Source organism: Pituophis catenifer, unplaced genomic scaffold, assembly GCF_029215685.1.
Source record: "Pituophis catenifer annectens isolate HBS135680 unplaced genomic scaffold, rPitCat1.0.hap2 SCAF_6, whole genome shotgun sequence".
Taxonomy (NCBI): Eukaryota; Metazoa; Chordata; class Lepidosauria; order Squamata; family Colubridae; genus Pituophis; species Pituophis catenifer.
The window spans coordinates 40,012,834-40,040,131 of NW_027256886.1; the positions used below are offsets into that span (position 1 = coordinate 40,012,834).

General features: G+C 37.2%; 1 protein-coding gene and 2 non-coding genes across 7 annotated transcripts; all 3 read left to right on the forward strand.

Moving 5' to 3' along the window:
* The first annotated feature begins 1,614 nt into the window (after positions 1–1,614).
* On the forward strand, positions 1,615–26,539 carry ATG16L1 (autophagy related 16 like 1). Of its 5 annotated transcripts, XM_070946492.1 has the most exons (20): positions 1,615–1,985; positions 2,194–2,415; positions 3,709–3,802; positions 5,352–5,457; positions 6,041–6,114; positions 6,203–6,454; positions 7,422–7,487; positions 8,878–8,964; positions 10,344–10,400; positions 10,584–10,631; positions 11,341–11,443; positions 13,249–13,354; positions 14,180–14,250; positions 16,015–16,086; positions 18,153–18,273; positions 23,069–23,174; positions 23,822–23,971; positions 24,291–24,338; positions 24,769–24,870; positions 25,206–26,539. In XM_070946492.1, the coding sequence occupies exons 2-20, from the start codon at positions 2,301–2,303 to the stop codon at positions 25,297–25,299; spliced, it is 1,872 nt and encodes a 623-aa protein (XP_070802593.1). In that variant the 5' UTR covers positions 1,615–1,985; positions 2,194–2,300; the 3' UTR covers positions 25,300–26,539. The 5 variants fall into 5 exon arrangements, with proteins under 5 accessions (XP_070802593.1, XP_070802594.1, XP_070802595.1 ...); XM_070946493.1 differs by lacking the exon at positions 1,615–1,985 and having other exon boundaries at positions 2,034–2,415; XM_070946494.1 differs by lacking the exons at positions 1,615–1,985; positions 10,584–10,631 and having other exon boundaries at positions 2,034–2,415.
* Positions 11,733–12,005, forward strand: LOC139318903 (small Cajal body-specific RNA 6). The gene has a single exon (XR_011600554.1). It is a non-coding gene; the product is annotated as a small Cajal body-specific RNA 6 (non-coding RNA).
* Positions 15,437–15,704, forward strand: LOC139318902 (small Cajal body-specific RNA 6). The gene has a single exon (XR_011600553.1). It is a non-coding gene; the product is annotated as a small Cajal body-specific RNA 6 (non-coding RNA).
* Positions 26,540–27,298: the final 759 nt, after the last annotated feature.

Consider the following 27,298-nt stretch of genomic DNA (forward strand, 5'->3'; position numbering starts at 1 on the left):
ACTGCCAGACATTCAAAATTATAGCCTGTATCAATAAAGGTGAGCTTTAGTATTTTTTGTGGAATGTGATTGCTGACCTGAGCTTCCTAGCAGGGCTGATACCTGTAGCTGCATGAAAACATATGGAAGCCATTACAGGTGGGCTATTGAACCCTACATTTTGTGCACTAGTTGCATCCTTTTATAGCTCATATATCTTATATGCCTACTCATGCCCTTGTCACCTCACAACTGAATTACTGTAATATTCACTACTTGGAGCCACCAGTTTGTTTCCAGGTATAAATCAAGATGTTATTACTTGTGACGTTCTACTGTACATGCTGTGGAATACGTTTGTGATTGCTTTTCCAATCCAATTAGATATAGGAGAAAAGGTTTGCTGAGGAACTCATCACCATCTTCAGCGACTCCAAATTCAAGCCTTCCTTGTGATGGCCCTACTTTGGAACAGCTTATTCCTAAATATATGAATCACCCCCTCCTTTTTGGGAGAGCTGTAAAGTCATGTCTCTTCAGAAAAGCATTTGGAGACGAATAAGATTATGCTACCCCCAAATGGTAGCACATCAAATTGATTAATTATAATTGCACTGAATAATTTTTAATCTTATTGTATCAATAATGCAAGTTACTAAGAGCTTTAGAAAATGGAGTGACATAAATGGTATAAATAAATAAACATGCAAACAAACATGTCATTTACTCATTACCTGGGACCAGATTGTTGGGGGCAATATGCTAATGCTAATGCAATATGCTAATATGCAATATGCTATATGCTAATTTTGTAAACCGCTTAGAGAGGGCTGTAAAGCACTATGAAGCCGTATAGAAGTCTAAACAATAAAAGATCACGGCAAAAAAAAAGAAGATATTTGGAGCATATTGTTTTCTACCCCCCGTTTCTACTTCACTCTGTAAAGCCGACAGAAAATTACAACTAACACTTTCTTTTGCTGGACTCCTGGAGCAGACTGTTAAAATCGCCCCATTTTTAAAAGGAAACAAATTATCTTTCACTGCCATCCTTATTTAGGAGGAAAACCAAACGAACTGAAAATGGTGGGCAGCACCCGTTTCCCCGACGCTAAGTTGCGCGATCCGTTATCATCGCTCGCGCTGGATAAACACCGACCGGAGTTGAAGGAGAAAACACATGGAGGATACAAACTCCGCGCCGTCAAAACAAGGCACCAATTGTAATACAGAGCTAAGATTTGTAGCCCTCTAGTTTACTTCGGCGTTTCTCGACCTCGGCGGCTTTAAGTTGTGTGAACTTCAACTCCCAGAATCCCCCAACCAGCGCACCTTAAAGCCGCCAAGGTTGAGAAACATTGATCTATTCTACGCGGTATCTGCTGGCAGAGACGCTGGGCTGAGCACCGCGTGGGAGGGGAGGGGAAAGGTAACGTCGTCCGCGGCTCGCTTGAGGTGAAACCGAGCCCGGTGTACGTATCCCTAAGAGCGCTCCTCTATCGATCTGGGTAGCCGGGAGCAACGATGCCACAATTCCCCGCCCAAAGTGGCGCGCGGCAAAGGCGCCTCTTCCCAGCATCCTTGCCTAAAATGGCGCATATCCAGGGAGCCCTGACCAGCCTCGTCTGCAGCCATTTTCTACCCCGCTTTTGCCTTGACGATGGCCGCGCAGCTCGCGTTTAACCAGCAAGGGCCCTCGCAAGGATGGGCCGGTGTCAGGTAGTAACTGACTTAGCGACGCGCGGTCGCTAACGGCGAGATCCACTTTCTGCAGGAAGGGCGGTCTTGTGAGTCAGGCATCGAGGTTGGAGCCTAACGCGATTAGCCTGCGACGCAGGAAGAGAAAGGCCGCTAGTGACGCCATCTCCCCCGGACTAAGGCGAACTCTGTGAAAGACTGTCGCGGAAATGGATGGGGGCTGCGGCCCGATCGAGGGGTGCGCGGAGGGGCCTTCCAGGTGAAATCAGCACCCAACTGCCCCCCCTCCTTCTACTCGATGGTCAGCGGTGAGTTTTGCCCGTTGGTCTGGTGTCTGTTCCTGGGTGGGCCCGGCAGCCAGGATGACTGGACGCCTCCCAATCTTCTGCTCCCCTTCCACTCTCTTTCTCTCTCCTGGTCTTCTCGGACATGACCCCTTCCTCTTTCTTTCCCAACCCCGATCAGGCTGCCTGACTTGCCTCCAACTGCCTTGTTATCGTTACCATATTCTTTTAGAGTCCTGGATCCAGCTCTTCTACACCCACTCTGTCATAGGGGAAACCCGCAGCCAGATGACTTGGGTTTTTTGGGGAAAGGTGTAACGTCCCCGATTCTTCGGCAACATGTCTGTTTTACTTAAGACATCGAGCTTCCCCACCTGGAAGCGGCATATCATGGATGAACTGAAGCGTCGAGACCGGTTACAAAGACAGGCCTTTGAAGAGATAATCTTGCAATGTAAGAGCTTTCGGAAGAACCAACTGAAAATCCTCACTTTAACTAGCAGGCCAGAATTGCCAGTGAATTCAATTATAAATATTGTGATTGCTCTGCTAGATAAAGGATGGCTTGTTTGTTTTTTTTGCTACTGTAGTTTGGTTGATGAGTTAGTGGGGCTGTTTCAGTATAGTTTCAATAAACTTCAGTAAAGTTTCAGTAAACTAGCAAAAATTCCCAATTAACTGTTTTATAATGCAATTGAATTGAATACAATTTTTCTTCAATAGATTCCAGAAAATAAATCTCAAGAGAAATTTTATGTGTGTTGGTAATTTTATCTTCACCTATAATTTTATACATAAATTTATAAACACATTATCGTTTCTTAGGCCAGGTTCACATTAGGCTAAAATTTGTTCACTGGTTTGTAATCCTTTGTGTTCTGCAAACAGTCATTTGGGCTTTTTTGTGGCACTTCTATGTTATAGAAACCCAGACAATTGATGAATTCAGTTAACTGTGGATTAATGTATCATATAAATAAAGTTTTAGAATGTATTCACTCCAATGAGTCATAATGCTTATTTGCATATTATATTTGGTGTGTGTGTGATTCCTTTGAATCAAGAGTTTGGAAAGAGTTTCAGAAATGATTTGTCATTGCCTCCTTCCAAGGATTGAGAGAGCTGGCTCAGCTGACTTCATGCTAAAACACAACTAGAACTCTTGGTCTCCTGGAGTTTAGCCTGGTGCTTTAAGCACTACACCAAACTCGCCCATTTTTGTGGACTTGGGTTTGTAATAAAATATAGATTCCCAACTCTGAACTTTGAATACTTCTTGTTTACATTCTGCTCAGGGACAAGGAACCTTCTTATTGGTTCAATAGAGTAAGGAGAATTACTTGATTGCTTGAAATATTTGTTCTCAGGCCAGTACCTGTTTGGTGAAAGAGAGGTTTTGCAATCTGGAATAATCTTTTGTGATTACATCAGAGTACCCCCTTCCAGATTCTGTTATTCAAAATACCAGGTTATAAAGTAGAACAATGTCTTATTAAATGATTCATTCATTTACATAAGCCTAGTTGTGCAAGTCTGAACTCATAATCCTATTGTGTACTGTGAGAGAATGTCTTCTTGGTTAGGCATGTTTTCACTGCAATACAAAAGCATGTCTGAAATAGGTATAATTTCTCTAAATGTTTACATCAGTCTAAAGAGTATAATGGCATAGCAAATTTATTAATTGACTACATACCTAATAACGTTCTTTTCCCATTTTTTAAAATTAAATATTTTGGACTGTTAGATAACAAGCTCTTGGAGAAGTCAGATTTCCATTCAGTGCTGGCTGACAAACTACAAGTGGAGAAGTATGATTTGCCAAGCCGGCATGAGATCAGGTACTTGTTGAATCAATTCTAGTGAGAGTTATTGTGGTTTCTTTAAAATCAACAATATAACAGGGCATTTTGCTCTTCTGCGTAATATTCATTACAATTTTTTTATTATTAATAGCTACTGCAAAACGTTGTGTTTGGTGCTGTACATGTTGTACACACTTTATGTTAATGTAATCTTAATTTTATAACATATGTACTATTTATATAAGTAATCCTCAACTTACAACCATTCAGTTTGTGACTTTTTGAAGTTACAACGGCATTGAAATAAGTTACTCTTCACATTGTCACAGCATTCCCCATGGTCAAGCGATCAGAATTCTGGTGCTTGGCAACCAGTATGTATTTACGATCATTTTTTTAAAAAAATTTTGACTTATATGCCGCCCTTCTCTGGAGACGCAGGGCGGCTTACAATGCGTTAAGCAATAGCCTTCATACTTTTGTATATTTATACAAAGTCAGCTTATTGCCCTCACAAACTGGGTCCTCATTTCACCTACCTTAGAAAGGATGGAAGGCTGAGTCAACCTTGAGCCTGGTGAGATTCGAACTTACAGTAATTGCAGACAGCTGGTGTTAATCACAATGCTTTTAGTCTGCTGAGCTACCAGGCCCGTTGCAGTATCCTGAGGTCATGTGATTGCCATTTGCAACCTTTCCAGCAGGCTTCCAACAAGTAAAGTCAATGGGGGAAGCTGGATTCACTTAATGACCACACGATACAGATTAACAAGTACAGTGACTCACTTAACAACTGCCTTGCTTAACAGTGGAAATTCTGGTCCCAATTGTGGTCATAAGGCAAGGACTACCTGGTGATAAGTTATGCGACTGATGCAAATTACATTAAATTTTTTAATGTCGTGCGAATATATAAATTAATGCAAAGTATTATATTATTAAAATATTGTTCATAATATACTGAATGATTTCATTTTTTGGACATTTGAAATGATAGATAAACCCTCCTCTTACCAGACATCCAAATGGTCCTTAAACGGAGACTTCATTCTTTCAAATAGAGATCAGTAGCATACAGTACCAAGATGAATGGGAATTGCTTAATGTAATCTCAATGAAATGTCAATAGAAAATCAATACTACGTATGGAGATATTAGTTCTTGTTCAGTATAGGTCCTTGTGTAATGACCATTCTGCTACAGTTCAAAGTTACACTGGCAATGAACAAATGGTATTTATAACCAGTCCTGAGAATTCCAGCCATTGCAGTGTCCCTGTTGTCATGTCCCTGTTGAATGCAATTTCCAACATTCACTGCTGGCTTTCCACAAGTGAAGTCAATGGAAAAGCCAGCGGTAAGTCAGAAGTCACTGTCCTGTAAGATCTGTGTATAATTACAGCAACCAGGACTTCAGAATTGCTTTGTTAAGCAATGTAGTCCACATGGCTTCACACTTTATAACCTGAAAACTTAGTGATGGAAATTCTGGTCCCAATTGCCATTTTAACCTATCTATAGGTTGAACATCTGTATGATTAAATAAATTTATTTAATCTTACCTACTGTTCCTTTGGAAAATTCAGCCCAGGACATGATGGTGCAAGAAATGACGCTCATCTTCAAGAAGTAGCTCAATTAAGGATTAAACATCAAGAGGAATTGACAGAGCTGCACAAGAAGCGGGGCGAGGTTAGGAAAAAATTGTGCTTACTTGCAGCAGTACAATGCGCATACTGTTGCGTATTTTTGTCTATCGCATAAGTTTCAGAACAATAAAAATGTATGTCTAAAATAACTTTTTATAGTAAACAGTCAGCCTTTCAGCTTTTCTGTTGCTTTCATTGTAATAAAAAATAAATATTTATTATTGTAGACTGCAGCATATATTTCAATTTTAATTAAGATACTTTGCTTTTGTGATGCCTTTCTTCATCTGTTACTAGAAATCTGGAAAAATGATTTATGATGCTTATTTCTTTTAAGATTCTGTGTTTAGAAATTTAGAAAGGTACAATTTATGTAGTCATGATTTTCTTTTCATTTTTGTATATATTGATCGTTTAAGTTTGTTCCATATGGGTTTGTGAATCTGCCAAATGAATACAGAAAATCTTGCTTTTGATTGAGAGACATACATTTTTAATAAAGTGCATGCACCAAAAGAGACACAAAAAGCATTGTCTATATTAAGAATTATGGTTCTTCATTAACATAGTTAATTATTATTAATTGACATTAACATTAATTTTATCACACACCCCTTTTTTTGTAGTTGGCTCAATCTGTGATTGACCTAAACAATCAAATACAACAGAAGGACAAAGAAATACAAATAAATAATGTCAAGTGAGTAAAATCCATTTATTACCAATTTAACTTTATCTTGGTCCTAGTTAGCTTCAGATTTTCATTATATTAGTTGCTTCCATTGAAGAATTGCAGAATATTTACAGAAGATATCTGAACTGGAGACTGAGTGCCATGATTTGTGCAACAAGCTTCAAGATCTCGAACGAGCTAATCAGACTCTTAAGGATGAATATGATGCTCTCCAAATCACCTTTAATGCTCTTGAAGAAAAATTAAGGAAAACCACTGAAGATAACCAAGAACTGGTAACCCGTTGGATGGCAGAAAAGGCTCAAGAAGCTAATCGCCTCAATGCAGAAAATGAGAAAGATTTAAGGTATGATAGTATTTTCCATGTAAGCATGTGAGTTCAAACTAAATCTGTATTAGAACCCATCCATAACATTTCTTCTTTCTTCCCATGCATGTGCCCTGTATGTCTTTTTTTTTAATTAACAGAACTTTTGGATGTGGTTTTGAATCCTTTAAACTATAGAGGTTTTTTTCAAGTTGAGCTCCAGTCCTAGTGACTCATCCATACAGTATAAAAATGGTTTTCTGTTACCTTTCTGGGAATGTGTTTCAATTTCCTAGTCTGATGTGATATTTTTTGATAATTTATCCAGTTATTAACCAGGCTTTGACTTGACTTGGATTTTGTGCCAAACCAGCTTCTGAGGTCTAGTCTTTAAATCCTTATGTTCGTAAAATTTTGATGTGAGGTTTTGACTTGCTTTCACTATAAAATAGTTAAACGTTAGCTCATAATACTTCAGATTATGCCCATTCAAATAGCCTCATTTTTCCTGGTGTGTTTCCTTTTTTCATAATGTGGAGTGACTATTATATCTAAACCAGATTCAATCTAGAATTAACATCAGTTTCTGTGATCAAAATAATATCTGATAATTTACAATATATCAGTATGGAGTCTGCTCTTAACATATGCACTGACTAGAGCTATTTTATTTAAGAAATTGAGTACCCTGTAAGAATTACAGAATGACTTCAAGGCATCTTAAAACAGCCTTGTTAAGATAAACATTTCTGGGCAGTTAAGTTTTCACTTGGGCCTAGAGACATGAGAACCAGCATATTCTGATAAGCTTTATATTTTACTAGTGTCAAGATATAAATATATTTTTGAGGCAACAAGTCTATCCACCTGGAAGTTCTATTCCAGGGAGTTTAAGGCAATAATTTCTCCTAATTATCCATTCCTTAATACTTTGAATATAGCTGTTCAAATGAATATTGATAAATATTACAGAGTTGACATGTATTTTCTAATATTTTTCTGTTAGGAGAAGGCAAGCTCGGCTTCAGAAAGAACTAGCAGAAGCTGCTAAAGAACCACTGCCAATTGAACAGTAAGCATTCATCAGTCTAATTACTTCCTAATGACAACATTATTTCCATTTACAGGCTGAAAATATAAAAATGAGTTATCCAAGCTGCATGCTTATTGTCTTCTTACTATTCATCAGCATTCCGATGTAAACAGTGTGGTCAAATGATAAAAATTTCCTAATTTAACTAGCAACAACATTGTGGAGACTGGAGGTAAAGATGGCGATTATTTTCTTAGGTTGGGCGGGGGGAATTATGTTCCCCTTTCCCAACTGTGATACTATGTGTTCCTAGAAAAATCAGAAGTAGAAGAGCAAATTTATTTATTAACAGCAGCTTCGGGTGAGCAAGCCTGGTGGATTTTATACCTTTAGCTTCATTACTGTTTTCATCTCCTTTTTTAACTGAACCATAATAGGATTAGATTTCTTCTACCAAGCTAAAATTCTGATTTTTAAAAAAGTTGTATCTTTTTTATCTTTTCAGCAATACTTTATTATTTTTATATCTGTTAATTTTTGTAACTTTTGATATTTACTGACTTTAGAGTTACAATTTGCAATACCTTTGTTGGTTCTATATTGACTCAGATTATTTTTTTTTATTTTGCTTTTCTATCTTGGTCTTCTGAGCTTAATACTTTCTTTACAACTCAATGGCTACATTAAGTGGAAGAATTAGCAGTTCATCAGATTAACCAGCCATATTTTTTTTTCCTTTAAATAATTATATAGGCATCTGACTGTTCAGTTTAGAAGTTACTGTACACAGAACGTATTTTTCTTTGCTTCAGTTGAGCTTATTTTATTGCATTGTGTACTAAGTGAATTTGTTTGGGCTAAGAATTAATTAAATTTATTTTTAAGTTTATTTGTATTTTTAAGTTTATTTATTTTAGTGCATTGATACAGTTCTAAAATTATTTTAAAGTACAGCAAGTTTATTCCTGCCTAACTGTTGAATAAAAGGCAGAGCCTGGGGGTGAAGTCAAGAGAGGAATCAATCTGGATTAATTACGTTCTCTCAACAATCCAAGCCCAGACCCCCACCCCCTTGAATTCTGATAATTCTTATCTAGTGCCAGTTTAGTGCTGATGATTAGTATAGGATTGAGCAATACTTAACGTGATCCTGATTCTTTGCACCTGAGCCCAACTTAATTTCCTGAATGTATTACGATTGATATTACAAGAGGGCAAATAATATGATTACGAATTATAAAAGGCAAATAAAATATAGCCATGGCATAGCTAATTCTGTTGTTCAGTTATTGTTCACACCATCTCTTAAGACCTATGCTATTAAAAATAGAAGTGAAATTCTGTATTTGAAATAGTAGGGGAAGAGGGCTATTTAATATGAAATGCCTGATCTTCTTGAACATTCACGGAATGATCTGACTTTCTTCAGGGATGATGATATTGAAGTCCTTGCTGATGAAACCTCCGATCCAGCTGAGGATACATCTCCAGTCCGTGCTGTCACACGGACAGCAAGGTAATATATGAGCAGAGATATTTGAAAATATATTTTCGAAAGAGTTTATGAAATATTTTCATGTGGGAAAAAATTCATAGGTATTCCTGATTTGCTTCAGGGAATTCATTTTGAGAAGAAAATATATTGAGAATATATTCCTGGATAGATAAATTAATTGATAACAGATGCCAGTATGAAAATAATTTATCAGCTAACTGCCCTATTGTAATAAAATGAGAATTGCACAGCTGATGTTTTTTGCTCCCATTTATTTTTAATGGGATACAAATGGGAAAATTAACTAGTGAATTATGCCCAGAGGAAACACTCCAATAGTTACAGAGTTTAGTGATGTTATTTCTACTGATTTTTTTTTGTGGAAATGTCTATTTTTCAGTATCATTAGCTAGGAAAGTTTCTGAATTGTAGAGCTCACAAATAAATATAGGGAAGGAGTCTCTCTTTTTCTATCCACATCTACTTTTTACCATAGCAGTGTTTATTCCTGACACTGTAAAGAGCAGTGTAAATAAAGCTTTTGTGGCCTTGAATTTAAACATGCTTTATCAGTTAGGAAGTGGCCTCTTGCAGCAGGGCTGTCAAAATTCCAGCCCATGGGCCGGATGCGTCACATGCTGGTCCTGCCCCCGCCTGGTTTAGCAAAGGGAGAAGTCCCGATATGTAAACGTGACACTGCTGTGATGCCACAAGTTTGACACCCCTGCCTTATAGCTTTCAAGAGTTGGGTTTGTACCAACGTTCTCAGTTTCTTTATGGCAGACCCATGTCATGGTAATAGTAAAGGGAGACTCAAATCCTCTCTGTAAATATTAACAAGATCAAAATTATAACGGTTGCATATGTTAAGGGCCATGCTAGTTAATACTGCAGGCTTTATAAAACATTGCCTTTTTGGACAGTTAGCCCATCTAATGTTGCTGACAGCTGCAAATAATAGATTCTTTGACAAATTTCTTTCCAATTCTACATTGTAATTGAATCTGCAAACAAAACATGCAGAACTTAAAGTCTTTCCATTTAAACTGGCTTAAAAGCAAAAACATTTACACTTCCTGTTAAAGGCTATTATAGGCCAACCATCACATTAGTCATGAGAATGCTTGGGAATATGTTCTGCTTTCATATAAGTATACCTTTAGTTTTATTCTCAAAATTCCAGCGAATTTTATCTTTTATGGAGCCTTCTTCCTGCTCGTATAACAACAGTGTTCAGTTCATAATTGTTTATGCAAGCTTTTGAATCAAGAACCAAGATGGTGGCTTTTTGTGCTGTCCTGTTACCATTTGCTTTCCTTCTGAATGTGGGGCTTCAAGATTGAGAGTTATGGGCTTGTGTGTTCTGATCTCCTTGAAAACTGTCCTCCCCTTCTCTTTAGTAAGCGACTCTCCCAGCCCACTGGAGGCCTTCTGGATTCTATCACTAATATCTTTGGGTAGGTTGGTATGCATTTACCTTTTCATTACATATTAGTTCAATATACAGCAGCACTTCAGTAATACTAGGCATTCAAACAATTTTTCTTATGTCAAGCCTTCTTCTAGCTCCTATCTCTCCTTTTCTTTTGTGTTCAACTCCTTACTTCTGCTGTGTGCTGACCTCTGATCTTTCCCTCCAGTCTGTCTGAGTCTCCCCTTTTGGGACATCACTCTTCTGATACTGCCAGGTGAAAATTTGCTTGAAATTATTCACGCTTAATTTAGCATGTGATGAGGGTTGCTGAATAATTGTCTTGGGTTGTTTCTGTAGCATTAAAAAGACATTCTAGTTAAATAATACATAGCTATATTATGGATGCATGAGGTATAACTACTTACAGTAGGGAAGAAATGCTGGACATAATCTACATGATTGCTGTGCCCAGTCATTTTAGTTATTTTTTTGAATTATGTAGAAGCTCTCTGTTAATAATGAAATGTGAGTTTTAAATTAAGCATTAATCATAGATTATGTACCTTAGCAACTAAATAGAATTTACCTTGTATAGGAAAAAGGACTTAACAATAGCAGATATTTAACAAATAAACAAATAAATAAATATTGGTGTATCTCAACTCAAACAATTTTAATTTGGGATTCAGTTCAACACTTGTAATGGTGATAACCTATTCTCCACTCTGGCATAAGTAGTTTTTATGCAATTGTTTGGGTTCATGTGAGAAACCAGATGCAAACGCTATAGAGTCCCTAATATGCACAACCATCTCGGGGTATTGATTCCCTGTTTTTAATGAATACTTGAATTTGTTTTAAGGTTCCTTACCTTTCCTTCCATTTTTACCTATTGTGTAGTTGAGGTCATCCCCTGCCTATAGTCTGGACAGATAGTTAATTTTCTTTATATACTTATTTGTATATCGATGTAACTTTGTCAGGAGGCGTTCCTTATCCTCATGTCCTGTCCCTCAAGATAATACTGATGTACTTCCTACTGCAAGCAGAGAGGTCCGACTACCCAACACAGCAGTGTGTGTCTTTGTAAGTATGTCTTGGATTCACTATCTTAAAAAAATGAATATGTTTTACTGAGTAGTTTTCCCATTTACTTTTTTGTGATACTTTGCAGTGTAAGCGTGTAAAGTGCTTCAGATTTTACTTCAAGTTCAGTCAATTATTTCTTTGTTTTCCTGATGAGATGCTATATGTTCCTGACATGGCTAGCCAAAGGGGCTTTTGTGACTTTGGAAAGAATTGTAGTGTGGCTTTTGCAACAAGAAATTGGGTCTTTTAAACCAGCCAAAACCTGAGAAATGCTAATAAATACTGAGGTCAATGATGATTACAGAATGGTCTGATTGCACTAGTGAAATTGCACATCCACAACTTCCAGAGCTCCCAGCAGTTTTCTTTTCTCCCATCCATGCTCCAGTAATGCTGTCAGATGTTACGAAGCTGCTGACATTATGTGGGTATCGTCAGTTCATGTTGCTTGCAGTCAAAAGCTCTTAGGGTTGACTTTCTCCCAACAAAACCAGTCAAGGAGCTGACAGTTCTGGAATGTGTTCTAACGTGCATGATCTTTAGTTTTCAAGCTGAGACCTCTTTATTTCCTGCAAATATTTTTTTCTGACTCAGTATCATTTTTCTACTTTTAACTTCTGTAATAGTTTTTTTTTTAATTAAATGCATAAAGTCATTAAAATAATATGATCACATATATGGAATACTTTTATGAATGACATGGAATAAACACATAAAATATGTTTCTATAATGTAAGCATTTAATCCTAAACAGTGTGAAATCACTTCATATTGTACAAGTACTAAATATAATCTAGGAAAAATACATACAAACATGCAGACACAAATACAAATTTAGCAGTTGCTTTATTTTATAAAGGGGATGCGGTGACTCAGCCATTAAAGATGCTGAGCTTGTCAACTGAGAAGCTGACAGCTTGGTTTCAAGACCCGAGCCCTGTGCGACGGGGTGAGCTCCCGTTACTTCTCCAGCCCACCTAACAGTTTGAAAGCATACAAATACAAATAGGTAAATAAGTAACACTTTGGTGGGAAGTTCTGTGCACCTCTGGGTATAATCATGCTGGCCACATGACCACGGAAAAGTCTTTGGACAGTGCTGGTTCCCTTGGCTAAGAAACAGAGATTTCTGGCCCCCTAGAGCTAGACATGACTGGACAGGGGAAACCTTTACCTTTTAACCTTATAAGTGCAAAATTGGCTCAAATTTTCTTTTTCATTCTGATATATAAGATAGTCAGATTTACTGTTTTACTAATATCCCTTTTTCTTGACTGCTTTTCAACATGTAATTTTTATCATTTCATAAGTATTTTGCTGAATGCAGCATTTTAGGAGGTAAATGCAAAAAAACCCGTCCATAGGCTTTGTTCTGGTTTTTTTTAAGATTGGTTGTATATGTATTTAGTTTTTTTTCCTTCATTCAATCATGTCCAATCTGCCTGGACAGGTCCTTGAAGTCTTCTTGGCAACATTTTTTGAAGTGATTAGCCATTGCTTTCTGCCTAGAACTAAGAGAAAGTGACTGACCCAAAATCATCCAGCTGGCTTCATACCCAAGGCAGGATTGAACTCACAGTGTCCTGGTTTCTAGTCTGATGTCTTAACCAAACTGGGTCTCATAAAGTCTCTTATAGATAGCTTTGAACAAATGCATACTGAAGAACTCAAGAGTTGATAGACTTTTTTTGTTACTTTGTTAGAACCTCGTTCAGTTCTTTTATATATGCTGCTAGAGGCTGACAGATCTGGGTCCTGAAATCATCAGTAATTGTTGTCTGTATTGTTTTTCTTCATCTTAGGATGCACATGATGGGGAGGTTAACGCAGTCCAATTCAGCCCTGGTTCTCGTTTATTAGCAACAGGAGGCTTGGATCGGAGAGTCAAAATTTGGGAAGTTTTTGGTGGTAAGTCCTTTAAAGAAATGTAGATAAAAGAGGCAAGTTTTAATTCATGGAGACATGCTTTTTTGTTCAGAGATTGATTCCATAGTTGATATCTTTGAAAGGTAGCTACAATTCTGAACTAAGAAATTAATGTAGGAATCCCGAAATAAATTCCTTAGTGTGTTGGAGAGGTAAAATGTCTTTTCCAGACAATAGAAAATAGAACAGAACAGAACAGAACAGAACAGAACAGAACAGAACAGAATAGAATAGAATAGAATAGAATAGAATTTTTTTATTGGCCAAGTGTGATTGGACACACAAGGAATTTTGACTTGGTGCATATGCTCTCAGTGTACATAAAAGATACGTTCATCAAGAATCATAAAGTACAACACTTAATGATAGTCATAGGGTACAAATAAGCAACCAGGAAACAATATCAATATAAATCGTAAGGATACAAGTAACAAAATTACAGTCATACAGTCATAAGTAGAAGGAGATGGATATATGGGTCTAGTGATGCAGCACAATCTTGGTTTGATAATCCCTACCATTTCCATTAGAAGAATATTGTGAAATACTTAGGTTTGGGAAAGAGAACTTTCTGTGTCCAAATTCTGAAGAGTATCATTATAAGACAGTAGTCAAAACTGAGTCTTATGGCCTGCCTTAGATATAAATCAGCTTTATGAATCAAGAAATAGAAATGACGTATCGCTAATTCTAAATGATCCGTTCTGTGGTTTATATCGTTGAGCTATGTTTCTTAGCTAGATTGAGTGAAACTGATGGGCATTCATGCTTTTTCTTGCCTCCTAAATCTTTTCTTTTGTATTACAGATAAGTGTGAATTTAAAGCCTCCCTATCTGGCAGTAATGCAGGGATTACTAGTGTAGAGTTTGATAATGCTGTGAGTATGGATGTATTTCTTTTTTGCAAATATGTTCTGCCTTGCTTCATTAATCCATCACTTATGGCATTTCCAGAAGAACAGTAAATATAAAAATAAATAATGGAATAGGATTGAATTGCTGCACAATGCAGTTTGCTTGGTATTGTATATATTGATTGTTCTGGAAATACCATAAGTGATATGCTAGATATTGATACCTTAAAACACTAATAATTAACTTTCTAAAATACCGATATTCATAAAATATTCTCTTGATTTTAATCTAAAGGTAATGAATTGCAAAATATGAATAATTCTATATTTAAAAAACTATAGTATTTCTCTAATTCAATCCAATCCAATCCTCAAATTCCAAAGTCAAGTTGATTTTTTCTCCCTTGTCTTATATGAAATCTAACAGCGGCCTCCAAGTCAAAAGAAATTTGATCAAATTATTGTCTCTAAGCAAAGCAGTTAATTTCACCATCTCAACTGGCTCCATCACTTTCAAAAGCCAGTTTGGTTTAGTGGTTAAGGCACCAGACTAGAAAGCAGAGACCATGAATTCTAATCCTTCCTTAGCCATGAAATCCAGCTAGGTGATTTGCGCCACTGGGCCAGTCACACCTCTCAATCCAACTTAACCTCACAGGGTTGTTATTGTGGGGAAAATAGGAAGAGGAATGTTGTTGGATATGTTTGTCACCTTGAGTTATTTGTAAAAATAATAAAAGGGAGATACAAATAAATAAATAAAATTCTTCCATTGTGGGCATATTTTCTTCTTTCCATTTTTGGGCAGATAGCAACCTTGCCATTGATGTCATATATAAAAACAAAGTTCCATTTCCCCCCCCCCCCAACTGATTATCTGCCCTCCCTAAAAGAAAAGAAATTATGTCTAGTTTAAAAAATTTTGAACCCATAGTTTCTGATATGCCCATCCTCTTCTCTGAGTAATACCAATGTACATTAAAAGTCAGAAAAGTGGTATAAAATTATCATCTTTTTAGTAACACTATTTTATTCTATTTTTTGTCCTTTTGGAAGTACCTGCAAAAGTTAGGCCTGCTGCCTGTAAAAATAAGCGGTATATGTTCTTTGAGCATGCTTATACCATGAGCAGGTTATTTTTTAATAATGCGGAAGCATATAACTTAAGTCTGTACTACTTCTACAAGAGAGGGCAACAATGTTTTGCTGAGGTCAGTGATGAATAGTAAAAGGTCTGATTTGCCCAGAATATTGCTTCCCATACCATCTAACTCCCAGCAGTTACTCTGCCATCAAGCTGTAGAAATGCTATGAGTGGAAGAATATTTGCTGATACATTGTGATACATTCAGCTTGTGTCCTTGTAGAGTATTGAATAGACACCGCTGAAATTGTTATCCAACATAAAACAATAAAGGAGTTTTAAGTATTGGAGGCTATTAGATGGGTATATGAACTCAGCTTTTTAAACTGAGACCTCTTAATGAAGCAAAACATCTCTGTGCAGGACATTAGCAACAGAAAGAAGAATTAAGAATGGGAGAAAGAATGGATGAGGCAAATAAATGGGAAGATAATGGAGGGAAAAAATTGAATCACGGTAGACAAGAATATGTAATGGTAATGAAGCTTAAAAAGTTGTAAATAAACCCTAAATGAAGTGATAAGATTAGGCAATGGCCTAGATTGAGATAAGAGATCATAAAATAATGTGAAATAAAATTACGTAGAAATTGCAGATTGTAAAAATGGTTATTATAGAAAACATTTTAAAAATCATTTCCATAGGGTTCCTACTTATTAGCGGCTTCAAATGACTATGCCAGTAGGATCTGGACAGTGGATGATCATCGGTTACGGGTGAGTATTTCTTCCAAGACATGGCACATGTGCCTGATTCTGGCAAGGTTTATAGCTATAAAAAAGACGTTAGAAATTGGGTGTGATAATGGACGTTAACTCTCAATAGATTAAAATTTGAGTTGCCCTTTAATCGTTTTTTACCTATTTTTATTTATATGACTTGTTTGATATTTCCAACACAAAGTGATTTGAACATACTATTTGGAAACAGATATTAAGTATTTTTTCCAAATTAATACGATTCTGAAAGAATTATATAATTTTATAACTCTGCATATATTTTAATAGTAACTAAACACTATAAAAATGGATAGTAACAGCACTAGGCTGCCAAACTTTTGAAACTGGTTTGGTAAACATAAAAGTATATTCCGTATTCATTACTTTCCTTCTCTAATCCACTCCTTTTTTTTTAACCATAGCTCAGAAGGTAGGAGCATGTTTTATATGCAGACAGCTTTAGCTTCAGTCCCTGAGAACCCTGCATTAAAAATTAGCAAACTGCTAGAACTGCTCTGCCATAGATTATGAACTGTTACTAGATTTGTTAATGATCTTCTGTATATTGCACTTTATTTAATAGTAAGTACAGGTAGTCCTCGACTTACAACCATAATGGACCCTGCCATTTCAGTCACAACTCATGATAGTAATTAAGAAAAACATACATATGATCACCTCACTTAATGACTCCAATTTTTACTCTGCCTATGATCTAGTGCAGGCCCAAGCCTACACTGCAGCACCTCCCCCGGCTCCCCAAGTCTCCCAGGGACTCCCATATCCCCTCAGGCAGCCCATACTCTGCTTCCCACCCCTGGATTCCTGCAAGCCTTGGGCCTTCTTTCCTGCCTCACTGGGTCTGCACTGGCCTTGGGCCAGTTTTCCCGCCCCATTGTTTCCCATACCTTTCTTCCCATACCCCATCACAGTTTGGCCACTTACTTTTTTGAAAGGTCTCCTTGAGCAAGCAGCTTCTCCACCACACAGCCTTCCTGCATAGTGGAGACTACGTGGAGCCATCCCAGAAGTGGATGTTGTTTTGGGAGTGGGAAGAAGGGTTTGGGAATGCAGGGACCCAGTGGGGCGGAATAGTTGGGGGACTGCTGCAGCATCCCTGCGATTGGGTCTAATGCCCAAATTTTGTTCATGTGATTGAGGGGTAGGCTGTAAAGGCTGTAACTTTAGGCAGAGATCATAAGTTCCTTTGGTGCCATTTTAATTTTGAATGGGCACTAAATAAACACTTGTAAGTCAAGGGACTACCTGTATTAAATTATACTTGGAAAGGACTTCTCTTTTAAAATTGTAGAACTTCACTGATGGGTCAGAGGCCAGATAATGGTTTTTTGAAGATGGTCAACCAAATATTCCTAGGAAACAAATGGAAACAGGATATAACAGTGAGCCATATCTCGTTGCGTATTCCCAGCATAGACAATTATAGGTTTCATTTACCAACCATACCTGTGCTCCATTGTTAAATATAACACAAATGAAAGAAAAAATACAGGTAGTTTTGACTTACGACCACATTTGAGCTCAAACTTTATATTGCTAAGAGAGACATTTCTTAAGTGAGTTTTGCCCCATTTTATTACCTTTCTTGCCACAGTTGTTAAGTGAATCACTGCGGTTGTTAATGAATCTGGCTTCCCCATTGACTTAGGTTGTCAGTTCACAAAAGGTGATCACATGAACCAGGTCACTGCAACCTTCATAAATATGAATTGGTTGCCAAGCCGATCTGAATTTCGATCATGTAACCATGGGGATGCTGCAACGGTCATAAGTGTGAAAAACAGCCATAAATCACTTTCTTCAGTGCTGTTGTACCTTTCAGCGATCACTTAAAAAACTGTTATTAAGTCAAGACTACCTGTATATGCAGCCTTTTGGAGATCAAATACCAAAACCATAGTTGTATATAAAGACTGTTTCTTAATTGTCAGTGTAGAATGAAGGCTAGGTAATTCTTTAAAATTCTATTTCTGTTAAACTATTGAATAGTGAGACCAAGTGTTGTAAAAATTTGTTTTCTTACATAATGTCAATTTCTCTAGCACACGCTCACGGGGCATAGTGGAAAGGTTTTATCAGCAAAATTCCTTCTGGACAAAGCTCGCATTGTATCTGGGAGTCATGACAGAACACTCAAGCTATGGGACCTGCGCAGCAAAGTCTGTAAGGAAGCCGTTTCACAGTTTCCCACATGCATCAATGGGACAAGAAGAATACTCATTGACTGATTACCTCACAAAGCATTCAAAATTGCTGTTCTGTTAATCTTCTGATATGTATATGGATTCAAAGCTGGCTTCTTCCCTTGGGGTAGGACACTGAAAATGAGGAATGTTACTAAAGACTCATTCCATTAATCAGTGGAACTAAACATTTTACTGTTGCCCCAAGTGTCATCTTGGTAGTCACCACTGACTGATGTTTTTTTAAAAAATGATTTTCTAATAATAAGTGAAATAGGTTTTGATTTCTAAATTTTCTTGACTTTGAAGCCATATCAGTCATTGGAGAAAAATGGCTAGTTTGCTACTATAAAAAGACTGACCAGATACCAGCATTTAAAAGATCTCATATTGTTTGATTACCTATTACTCTTATCCAGAGTAATTGGTAATAAGTTTCTTTTCTTAGTATTTATACGATGCTATTAAAATAGTTTAGGTGATAAGTTGATTTCATCTTCTTGCACATAACACAGATTCTCTATGCCATTGTAGATCTAGACTAACTTTGCTGTTACAGCAATTGGCATTCTCCCATTTGGTTAGTAGTTTTCCTCCTGATAATGCAGATAGGCAGAAGTGGTAGCTACCATCTAGCTCAGCTCATTTCTGTTTATCGTTCTGCTAATATAACATTGATCCAAACGCTATCCAGGCATAAAATGTGCAGGTGTGTTTGTGTGTATATGCGCAAATATTACTGTGACCCACAGTTCAATTTTCAATGTTTTCACAACCAGAAAATTATGCTGGTTTAAGAAAAATATATTTCCTGCTATTGGGCTCAGATTGACTTCTGTCTTTTGAAATAGGTGCTACTGATAAAGATGTATATTAAACAGTACTACTGTCAGCAAAGGCTAACCTTATATTATATAACATACTGCAAGAGCTGCTAAACCTTTACGCAGTTGAGGAAGTGGACGTATCCGTTGATGTTTTTTTTAAAAAAAGATTTTGTGACTTCCAGTTTTGTAGAAGTTTTTAAATTGTGTTTATAATAGTGTTCATACTTTTAATGATTTGATGTAGTGGCACTGCAAAAGATTGGTGAGGAGTTAGTGGCGTTGAGCCCTTTTTTCCTTCTGCACATATACAGTCAGTCCCAGAAATATTGGGACATTGAAACAATTCTAACATCTTTGGCTCTATACACCACCACAATGGAGTTGGAATGAAACAAACACAATGTGCTTTAACTGCAGACTGTCAGCTTTAATTTGAGGGTATGTACATCCAACTCAGGTGAACGGTGTAGGACTTACAGCAGTTTGCATATGTGCCTGCCGCTTGTTAAGGGACCAAAGGTAATGGGACAATTGCTTCTCAGCTATTCCATGGGCAGGTTTGTGATATTCCCTCATTACCCCAATTACAATGTGCAGATAAAAGGCCCAGAATTCATTTCAAGTGTGCTATTTGCATTTGGAATCTGTTGCTGTCAACTCTCAAGATGAGATCCAAAGAGCTGTCACTATCAGTGAAGAAAACCATCATTAGGCTGAAGAAACAAAACAAACCCATCAGAGAGATAGCAAGAACGTTAGGCGTGGCCAAAACAACTGTTTGGAACATTCTCAAAAAGAAGGAACGCACCGGTGAGCTCAGCAACACCAAAAGACCCGGGAGACCACGGAAAACAACTGTGGTGGATGACCGAAGAATTCTTTCCCTGGTGAAGAAAACACCCTTCACAACAGTTGGCTAGATCAAAAACACTCTCCAAGAGGTAGGTGAATGTGTGTCAAAGTCAACAATCAAGAGAAGACTTCACCAGAGTGAATACAGAGGGTTCACCACAAGATGTAAACTATTGTTGAGCCTCAAAAACAGGAAGGCCAGATTAAAGTTTGCCAAACAACATCTAACAAAGCCTTCACAGTTCTGGAACAAGATCCTATGGACAGATGAGACCAAGATCAACTTGTACCAGAGTGATGGGAAGAGAAGAGTATGGAGAAGGAAAGGAACTGCTGATGATCCTAAGCATACCACCTCATCAGTGATGGCTTGGGCATGTATGGCTGCCAATGGAACTGGTTTTCTTGTATTTATTGATGATGTGACCGCTGACAAAAGCAGCAGGATGAATTCTGAAGTGTTTCACACTTCAGCCAAATGCTGCAGAACTCATTGGACGGCGCTTCACAATGCAGATGGACAATGACCCAAAGCATACTGCAAAAGCAACCAAAGAGTTTTTGAAGGGACAAAAATGGAATGTTATGCAATGGCCAAGTCAATCACCTGACCTGAATCCCATTGAGCATGCATTTCACTTGCTGAAGACAAAACTGAAGGGAAAATGACCCAAGAACAAGCAGGAACTGAAGACAGTTGCAGTAGAGGCCTGGCAGAGCATCACCAGGGATGAAACCCAGCGTCTGGTGATGTCTATGCGTTCCAGACTTCAGGCTGTGATTGACTGCAAAGGATTTGCAACCAAGTATTAAGAAGGGAAAGTTTGATTTATGACTATTATTCTGTCCCATTACTTTTGGTCCCTTAACAAGTGGGAAGCACATATGCAAACTGCTGTAAGTCCTACACCGTTCACCTGAGTTGGATGTACATACCCTCAAATTAAAGCTGACAGTCTGCAGTTAAAGCACATTTTGTTTGTTTCATTCCAACTCCATTGTGGTGGTGTATAGAGCCAAAGATGTTAGAATTGTGTCAATGTCCCAATATTTCTGGACTTGACTGTAAGATACTCTAGCTAGCTGTTGCAAATTGTGTATAACTTGCAAGATTTGTATTGCAAATTCCTCCAAGTTCATGGAAGAAACAGCTTAGCAAGCTTTGCGGATTCCTTCATTATAAATCATTGTGAGCTTTTATCTAGATTGCTACTTGTAATAATTAAAATAAAGAGGACAACATGTAGAGATATTTTTGGCAAAGGAACATTTATCTGGGTTATTCATAAAGTAAATCATCAGACCGTCTCAGATGTTATGGGCTAGAGATGTGTGTTACTTAAAAGTATCCTTAGCAGTGGGCCAATTGTCTGAAGTTGTGTTACCACATCTCTAGATGTGATTGCATACTTCCATAGGAAAAGTATAAATGGATGGCAAAAGCCTCCAGGGGCCTTAAATCTTAGCCTAGACCAGAAGATGCAGGGTGGTGGCTAATGTAGTAGAGCAGGGGAATTCTGGGAGTTGAAGTCCACCTATCTTAAAATGGCCCAGGCTGAGAAACACTGGAATAGACAACACCCTACTTTGTCTCTGTGTGCACTTTGTGCCTTCCCTCTCCATCCTGCTTAGTTTTGTTTTAATTAAATTTTTAAATTTAAAATATTATTTTAATGTTTTGTGTATTTTAGTCAATGACTGTAAGCTGCCCAGAGTTGTCTTTGGTAAGATGGGTGGCATTTAAGTTTGATAAACAAGCAAACAGATAAAGTTGTTATGCAGCTTCCAACTAGTTTAACAGATCCATCTACTACTATTTCTCTGGCGTTCCTGACAATCTGGAAGGATGTAGATTAAGGACTTAACTTTTAAACCTTATATAAAATTGAAATTTTAAACATTTATTTAATAAAATAGTCATTCTCTTTCAGCTCAATATACTTCACAGGTTGGTTGTTGTGGGGAAAATAGGAGAAGGAAAAAGTATTAGATATATTAGCTGCCTTGAGCTATTTATAAAAATAATAAAGGGGGGGATCTTTTAAAAAGTTTGCTCTGAATTGCAGCCATTTTCTCCAAACCCAGAGAATCTGTTAGCTACCAGGTAGTCACTGTTACCAAGTATAAAAGAAAAATATGTTTTTATTTATTAATCTAATTTATATAGCTGCTCATCTCATCAAAAGTGACTCTAGGCCATGTATAACAACATATAAAACAAAAGATACAAGAACAGCAAATACGAATATAAAAATCATAGTTAATTATTGAATATTTTAAAAATACAAGCATAAGTGAAGGGAGCATACAAAATGACCTCCTGAACAGTGGAGCTATCTAAACAAGTCTCCAGTTCCATTGGAGCCTCAGGCCTAGTCACATGATCTTAAGGGCCTTTCAGAATATCAGAAGGGATGGACCAATCTAATACGTTGCCGTTCATTCTTAAAAAATGAGGAAATTGCTCTTTATGTCTATCCTCTCCCCTCCCCCCCTTGTGCTTCAGAAAATTGATGGGGATGAATACTGTACCTAACTAACTAATGTAAGTTCATATTCCTAGCTTTTTTAGTTCTTTCAAGGTAATAATCTTGAAAGGTAAAAGCCTAACTACCTAAGACATAAGGTAGTTTTTGATCTATAAATTGGAGAAATACCTTTCAAAATTCTCTTCTAAAGATAGACAGAGAAATTTTATGGATGGTTTCTCTGAATTTCTATAATTGAAGAAGCAATTCTGCACCAACACCTTTAACAGAATTTGTTTTACTCAGGATTTGAAATTGAATATAAGCATACAAAGCTAAGGAATCTTGTCATCCCTGGAAATATGATAATACAGTGAAAGCATCTTCTCCTCTATCCCTTGTCTAACTCAAAATTACATAAGTGTACTCCCCCATGAGAATTTCTCCAGAATTTTATTCTGATTGCAATATCGTCAAAACAAATTCTCTGCCATAAAATTCAATAATATATAGTAAAGAGGAATATACAATAAAATCTCATGCGCTAACAAATAACAATTTTAGGAGGCTTTTATAGAAGAAAGATTATGGATTCAATTACATGATTAGTAACTTCATCTTTTTAAAGGTATAAAAACAGTGTTTGCTGGGTCCAGCTGCAACGATCTTGTCTGTACAGAACAATGTGTAATGAGTGGACACTTTGATAAGAAAATTCGCTTTTGGGATATTAGGTGAGTGCAACTTCCTTTTGAAATAGGGAGAGACCATTTTGATGTCACAATGATTCTAGTAAGATCAGAACCAGGTTCAGATTCAGAACCTTTTGACTGCAAAAGATTTTACATGTTTCGAATGAAGAGTGATTGTCTTGCAATGTGAACTCATACACTTTGAAAAGCATGTATTAATCAGACGTGAGGAGAGATACATAAACAATACCTAAGCCACACTATTAGATTTTTGGTTCAGCTGGATCAAAGAACTTAGTCAGAAAAATGGTCCTGCTTCCAAACCTAGGAAATCCCAACAATACAGGTGGTTTAATGACTAAAACCTTCACATTCAGTTTTTAGGAAGCTCAGTACTCTGGTGAAGAATATAATGCACTTAGGGCCAATGGGGGAAATACTTTTCTTCAGTGACTGTCACAAGAATGCTAGTGTTCTAAAGTAAATTTACCTATTGCTGTTTTAAAAAGGCTAGATTTAAACACTTTTTGTTCTAAGCAGCAAAGCAGTACATCACTTAATCTAATGAGCATATAAATTATGCTATTGATTATGTTCTTTATCCACTGCAACATTTTTAATGAGGCTTCTTGTCCACCAAGCTATATGCCATTAAGGAATTGTTAACTTGTGCTACGTTTTGTTTTTAGAACTGAAAGTGTGGTACAGGAAGTGGAATTGCTGGGAAGGATTACAGCTCTAGATCTCAACCCTGAGAGAACAGAGCTTCTTACATGTTCTCGTGATGATCTGTTGAAAATTATTGATCTCAGAATCAATGCTGTCAAACATACATTCAGGTGAGTATGGCTCTGCAAGTGAGTTGTAGATTTCTCATCTTTGTCAAAAGCCAGGAATTCAGAGCTTGTTCTGTTGACATTTAATGGTAATAAGCAACCTGTTCTTGAAAAATATCTTTGTTGACTGCCCATGACAGTCAACAAAGGATGCCCATGACATCCTAATGTAGATATTTGTGCTTAATAAAAGAAAGAAAAAGGCCTGATTGGTTTGATTATTATTTTTCAGGTTTGTGTGGCCTAGCTCTCTTTTTATAGTTGTCTATAAAATGAATTGGAAAGATACATTTAACATTTTGTGGTTGGCTTTTTCTTCCAGTGCTCCAGGATTTAAATGTGGGTCTGATTGGACTAGAGTTGTATTCAGGTAAGAAGCTGAGCTACCAAAACTTGGGTTGAGTGTGATATTTCCTTCTGGCTTTTTATTATTTTATACAGTATAGAGATACTTGCTTAGCATATTAGATCAGATAAAAGTTATTCTGTATTGGTATGAAACTTCAAGAACAGAACTACATTCTGTTCCCACTGATCAGAAGAAAAGAAAATTCAGAGCATTTAATTAGTTGTAGTGTTTGTAGGTGTTCATTTTACACTTACTTTTAGTGTTTAGGTAAACACTTACTTTTAGGTAGGAAGGAAACTAATTTAGTGTTACCTTTGCAGTTAAATATATTCATTCCATTTGGTCAAACATCTGTACTAGACTTTTGGGAGATTTCCATCAACTAATGACACATTGTACTACAAACAGCAATAACACGTTTTTTCCCTGTTCCAAATCTGTGATTTTTCAGCCCTGATGGAAATTATGTTGTGGCTGGCTCAGCAGATGGATCACTTTATATATGGAGTGTGCTCACTGGAAAAGTGGAAAGGACACTTTCCAAGCATCACAGGTGAGTCAAGATAATGCTGTTAAAATCTGAACAATACATTTTGGAGGAGAAACTAGTCCACAAGGTAGCCTTCCTGAAGCTGATGCTCCCTACATGTATTGGGGCTATTACTCCCAGACTGCAAGGCTAATGTTAAGTGCTCAGAACATTACTGGAAAACATGAAGAGGTCAATGGCAATGCATCTTTGAGCCAAATGTTTCTCATTCTACTTAGTGAATAGCAATAATCTTCGAAAATAGCTCTGTGGAGACTGAGCAACATTTTCTCCTTAATCCAAATTTTATGCCTTTCGGGGATCTAATAACATTTATGTCATTTTTTTTTTTGTTTCAGCAATCCCATCAATGCTGTGGCATGGTCACCATCTGGAGCCCATGTGGTCAGTGTGGACAAAGGAAACAAGGCAGTGCTGTGGTCTGAATTTTAACCTAAAAGTGCAAAACACTAGCTTGCCAAAACAATGCATGGGAAGGCAAAGTATCTGTCTGTCTAGAGAGGAGAGAAGTCCCATATCTGGCTCTCACCCCAGTTTATTTGCCGAGTGCATAAGCTTGCCTTTAGCAAAGAATTACTGATGCATCCATCAGGAAGAAAAGTGGATCCTGATTACAATATGTTGCTGCTATCTAACTTTCATAAAGGTTTGGGTGTGGAACCGGTCATTTTTAAAATGCACCATCTGCACATTGAAAAGTTTCTTACACCAGATAGCAGCAGTCCTGAAACAATATTCTATGGCATTTCACTGTTAAGTGCTATAGCAAAAGTTCCTGTATGTCCTGACTTTATGCATGTACTCATACATGTGTCTTCTTCTCTGAGCTAACTAAGAGAGGAGGTGAAGGATCCTAAAACATAAAACAGTGGGATCAAAGTGTAATCTTATTTGAGTAAGCCATGAATTTGGCAGTTGCATCTGTGGGACTTCTAGAACTTAGCAAATCACAGCTTCTTGTACCAGCTTGATTTGTGGCAGGCAGAATTGTCTGAAAAACAAGTATCCTCCAAAGGTTATCCAGGCAGCAGTGATACAGAAGCATTTTAATTTGTACATTTTGGGATTTAATTGTGGGATACAACAAGAAGTTCTGCTGTAATGAAGAATGTATGATAGCACGACTTGAGCACAAAAACCAAATCCAGAGCAACTTCTGCTATTTTGCAGTTTTATATTGGGGGGCAAAGGACATGAAAGGAAATAAACACCTGAAGCTGAATGTCCTGGTGCTGGCAAATCCGTATCATTTGCCTCTGACTTAAATGTGCAATATTCTTTGTGTGTTGGAGCTCTCTTTCTCTCCCTGCCATGGAGGAGGCTTGGGGGGAGTCTGTGTCCTTCGGTGGTTAAATGCACAATATGGTTTGAGAAGAATTTGTGGCATTGAAGATTCATCAGCCAAATACTTTTCCACATTCAGTGGGCTGTGATACAAGCCACCAGCATTAAATTGCCTTTTCATTTGCACTTTAATTTTTCTTCCTTCCACAACTTATTTTGTATTGCTTGTATTGGAGGACAGGTGAGCAGGATTCTTTTGGGTCTGGGATTCTTATTAGATCCCTTCACTTCGACAACTTATGCAGAGGAAAATGGAAAGTACATGGGACAAACTTTATTTATTGTACTAATCTGTCCACTAGTACTTGACTGATTATAAATAAACCAATATCCTGCTTCTAAATCTGCATTGCTTTTTCTTTATTTTTTTATCTGCTTTGGATACAGTCATAGGAATGGAAAGCAGTTTGAAAAGAATATTAAAGGCTCTATATAAAGTTTCAGCTGCAAAACCTACAATGAGATGCTGGGGCAGAAGGAATAATGCATCTACTGTTTTTAAAGAAGCCCAAAAGCACAGTTAGAATAATCAGAAACAGTTTTGAAAATGGACTGCCAACATTGTAATGTAAATCAGTGGTGTGACCACATCAGGAATATATGCAGTTCTGGTTGCCACAACCTCAAAAAGAATCTAATGGAATTGGAGGTTGTTCAGAGGAGGGCAACTACGATGATCACGAGACTCGAACTGCTTCCCTTTATAAAGGTTGTGACATTTGGGGGTGGGATTTAGTCTAGAAAAGAGGCAAAGGAGAGGGGATATGATTGAGGTGTGCAAAACTGCATAATGTAGATAAAGTGGACAAAGAGTAGCTATTTTTCACTTCCGAAAATACTAGAACCAGAGGACACTCAATGGAATCCTGAAAAAATCGGGACAGACAAAAAGTGTGGTTTTTACATAATACATACATGTAGTCCTTGAGTTACGACCACAATTGAGCCCAAAATTATGTTACAAGTGTTGTTGGGAATGTTACTTGGAACTGTGACACTTTTTAAGTGAGTTTGCCCCATTTTATGACCTTTCTTGCCACAGTTAAGTGAATCACTGCAATTGCTAAGTTAATAACACCGTTATTAA